Source organism: Capsicum annuum, unplaced genomic scaffold, assembly GCF_002878395.1.
Source record: "Capsicum annuum cultivar UCD-10X-F1 unplaced genomic scaffold, UCD10Xv1.1 ctg20713, whole genome shotgun sequence".
Lineage (NCBI taxonomy): Eukaryota > Viridiplantae > Streptophyta > Magnoliopsida > Solanales > Solanaceae > Capsicum > Capsicum annuum.
In genome coordinates this window covers 1-4,321 of record NW_025826600.1, presented here as the reverse complement: position 1 = coordinate 4,321, position 4,321 = coordinate 1, and the positions used below count along the sequence as shown (strand labels likewise).

Genomic DNA, 4,321 nt, shown 5'->3' with positions numbered 1-4,321 from the left:
ATGCAATCGCGGTGCTGAGGAAGATCAAAGTTCGAGATGGTCACATGATAAGATTGAGGATTCTAGGAAAGATAGGAGATCAGGACAATGGAGTCGGCCTCAACGGCCTGATTAGCAGTAAGGGTTCAAAATCTCTTGATAGAGTTACAAATAATTCTAAAGCAAAAAATCAGTGATATAGAAAGGAATAATGTGCAGCGAGATTTGAGTGCAAGAGATTATTATAAGAGAGATGTCGAGAAGCACAAGTCGGTGCAAAAGGAAAATTGAAGTAATTACAAAGAAAATGATGTGGAGAGAAGATCTTGGAGATATGATGATGCAAAACTCAGGGGAATCTACTGATAGAAAATCTAGGAGGTGTGATGATATGACTTCAAAGCAATATGATGACAGGAGAGAGGAAAGAAAACAAAAAAGATATGAATCTGAATAACGAGCTTGCCTCCACCGTGATGAAAGCAGAATAATTTGAGTTCATGAATAAAATATTTTCCTTGACAAAATTATATCTCTGCCAGGAAAAAGCCCAAAACAAAAAAGAAAAACTTGTGGCCAGGTCAATACACGAGGGTTGGGTAGAGCCAGAACAACATTAGTTCAGAAAACAAGTGTATCATCATTTCTATAGTCTTGTAAAAGATAGATAGCTGAAATACTAAATATCGATTGCTTAAAGAAGATAGATTTTTTGAATTGCCTATATGTTATATTTTGGCAGGTTATAGACCACCAATAAAAAGTACTCACACTAAATGTTGGATTATGATAATCATCCTTGAAGACCGTGTCAAGATCACGGAATAATCTATGCTCAGGTGTATCATAACGCCCGTCACAGAGGTCTAGACCGCCAATGAAAGCTGAAATCTTTCTATTATTGCCACTGGCTTGTGTGTCCACAATCACACACTTCTGATGATGAGTATAAAGGGTTCCAACAACCTGAATAAGATATAAACAGAAATTTAGCTTATATGAATGGTTTAAATGAAAAGAAACTTGTAAGTCTATAAGATATTTGGAGGGAGCAATCTTATGTAAGCTCATAGAAAGGTGATCACATGTCTAAACGCAGAGGCATTACACCTGTTGTAACACAAGTATTTTTACAGAAATTGGCATACATCACGTACCCAAGCACGTCTTAATAATTAAAAAATTTGATCGATGACAAGCACATCACAGAAATTTATACATCCATTCCAGGAAAATTTCTCACATACAACGCATTCACAGACAAGCACATCATAGAAATTTATATATCCAATCCAGGAAAATCTCACATACAACGCATACATAGACAAGCACATCTTAAGTTTTTAAACATAGAGAAGCTAATAGTTATTTAGGAATGAAAAGCATAAAAAAGACGGAGGGGTGGGGGTCGGGGATTGGAGAAGCTAAAATCAGTAAAGTCATGTTCTGTTAAACTCAATGTGAGATGTCAGTCCAACACAGAGATTCGCTAAGTCAGTACTATTTTGGAAATTTATCTCTCTGGTTTTTCTTCCTTCCGTTTATACTAAATTTTGACAGAGTTAAATTACCTTTTCCATGTAGGTCTGTACATCTCCTATCTCAGATAAAGAGTTAAACTTTTCTTATTATAGGTCTTAAATATGATATGATAATTAAAATGCAAAGAGCTATCATGGACGAAGAGGTAATTGTCCAACCACTAAACTTTAAGGGTTGGAAACTGTCCCTTGAACTTAAAAGCTAGAAATCATCCATAATTAGATTAGCATCAACAAGGAGAAACAAATATTGGTAGCCTGGTAGGGTGTGAAGCCTACCTGTTGCTTGAAAATGCTCAGCTTGGAGCTTGCATAACGAGGTGCCAGCACACAATTGACGGATGAGTGTTTGAAAAACTTCCGAGTTTCTTCATCATGAGTTTGCATTACTCCATCCTGCACAATTTAGTGCTTATTGAATCAGAAGTACAGTATCAAAAGACTATCAAGTGCACAAAAGTTCCTAAAAGAATAATATTACATTCAGTTAAGATCTTAACTACAACTAATACAAAAACAAAGCAAAGCAGGGCTACCTAGATATATGCCGGGATAAGCTACATGAAAGGCCACAGAGTTGAGGTAAGCTATTGGTGTTTCTATGCAGGTACCGCTCACAAAATGTGCTACCTGAGGTAACGGCTGCTGTTATATTAATTGGTCGACTAATCATTGTTGTTAACTCTTTAAGCACAAGGACCATCATCACCAGCCTCTAGATCTTTGAACTATATCAGTCTTTTTAACAACTCCGAATATGGGGAATCAAGGTCTTTCCCTCTTTTTCTGAATAAACATAAAGTTATTGGCTTTGTTCTTTCGCAGAGCCCTATACAGCATATTCATTAGCTGCAATAAAAGAATTCCTTGCTCATTTTGACTTTCAACGTATGGAGAGAAAAGACACAGCATATGATAACAGTTCCCAAATTAAAATGAAAAGGAACAGTTACAAAGATCCAAAAAGGGAAAGAGGGTGAGAGAATTCTATCATTGTACAATCTACAGAACCCCAACAAACATGTAAAGTTCCAAAGGGGAAAGCATATTAAAGTAGATTATTATAAAGTGCCTCACCATCTAATACTATATAATACAAAGTTACAGAATCATCTAACCAAATTGAAAATCAATTCAAATCCCTAGAGTTGGAAATATCTATTGGGTCAAGTTCATCCATATGTTTGCTTAGCTCATTAACTCATTAGCTTGTCTTCTTCCTTATTCTAACCTTTAGTCTATAAAAATACACCGTTATGGGGTAGAAAAATTGAGACTTTCCACATTGGTTGACGGTTGGGATTTATATTAGAGAAAAACACTCTACATTCCTAAAAGATACTTATGCTGTGAACAAAGGGATTCCATCCGTTTTGTGAGGATTTTTGACAATTGGTGACATGAGTCGTAGTTGTTGCAGGTCCACTTCCACTACGGAGAAACTCGTAAGTCTCCTAAACTAGTATTTGCCTCATGTAAGTCTCCTAAATGAGTATGTTCCGATTCAAATACTACACATAGGATATCCAGAAATAAGCTAATATCACAGGACCATACCGTTTGAATGAAGAACTTGCTGTGAGAAGTCTTATCATCCCAAACCAACAGCAACACCCTCACACCCTCCTCTGACTTATACTTAAGCAACTCCCCAAGTGTCAAATCCCCACCGCTCGGCAACGGCTTACTTGGCTCCCTAACCAACTTCACCTTATGAAAAATTGACCACCCAACCACATACACCACATGATGTGCCTCCAATATTGCATGACACATGTCTTCCCAACACTTACTATGCTCAAATATCTTCCCATCATCCAGTTTAATCTCCGGCAGCATTCCATCCGGCACGTGTGCATCCTGATACAAAGTAACCGATCCTCCATGCCTAACAGGAAAATAACTCGCTTTCAGCCCATAATCTCCTGATACACCTCCATTATACTCCGAATTATCATTACAATGTATGAATTTCATTTGAAGTCTAATAGCACAATCAGGTTTCGGAGGCTTTCCATAAGGTCCAATTATACTAAACCAATCATCAATCACCTCACCAGATATAATCTTCTCTGCAGGAACCTTAGCAACTCCGATATAATCCGCTCCAAACACATCATTATCCTTAACCTGAAACTCCACAACTGATACAGGATGTGCAAGCGGGATAATAAAATGCTCATTCCAAACAGGATCCTGACAGTTAGAGATCACGCGCGTACGCGCCACCGTAGCACCTGTTAAGCAAACCGTTACATACGGATCACTTGTAATGATCTTATGATGGTGACCTTTCCGACGTCTACGAGTAAACGGTTTACGACAAACATCTAAAACTGTAAAACAACGTCGGAGACGTTCGGTTACTAAATCCATGTTAGGTAATCTTCGAGCTTCTATAATTTTCAAATCAAGGTCTCCATGAAGATATACAACATTTTGATCACAATGATCACCCGGCATTGTTATATATATACAAATATAATTATTTGATTGTTGAGGCAATGTGTAACCGCCGGCTAATGGCGGAGTTGGTTACCGACGGGATGAAGAAATGTAACAAAAATTGGTGTCTCCGCCGTAGCCAAAAGTGGTGGGAAAAGTAGAAAGGTGGTGGTTAGGAAAAAACAGAAAATCAGGAAATTAACATATTGTTTAGAGAAAAATTGGAGCACACGTTGGCTGCAATTGGACTTTGAAGTTAATTAAACTATAAATAGTATTACACGTGGCTATTTTCCGTGTTCAATGCGATGTTTGGGCAACCTAGTCCTACTTTTGTTTTAAGTTTTTTTTTTTTT

General features: G+C 37.4%; 1 protein-coding gene across 1 annotated transcript; it reads right to left on the bottom strand.

The window, feature by feature from the left end:
* Positions 1-27: 27 nt before the first annotated feature.
* On the bottom strand, positions 28-4,321 carry LOC124890611 (phospholipase D delta-like). Its single transcript, XM_047402402.1, has 3 exons — positions 3,078-4,321; positions 1,800-1,916; positions 28-945 (listed from the first exon to the last, which is right to left on the bottom strand). Exons 1-3 carry the CDS (start codon positions 3,981-3,983, stop codon positions 601-603), a joined length of 1,368 nt encoding a protein of 455 aa, XP_047258358.1. The 5' UTR covers positions 3,984-4,321; the 3' UTR covers positions 28-600.

Bases quoted from the DNA above. Each gene is read 5' to 3' on its own strand.
- LOC124890611 (XM_047402402.1), bottom strand. From the start codon at position 3,983: ATGCCGGGTGATCATTGTGATCAAAATGTTGTATATCTTCATGGAGAC. The intron at 1,917-3,077 runs GTATGGTCCTGT...TAAATTGTGCAG, and splicing joins GCAAGTTCTTCATTCAAACG to GATGGAGTAATGCAAACTCA. The intron at 946-1,799 runs GTAGGCTTCACA...TATCTTATTCAG, and splicing joins TGAGCATTTTCAAGCAACAG to GTTGTTGGAACCCTTTATAC.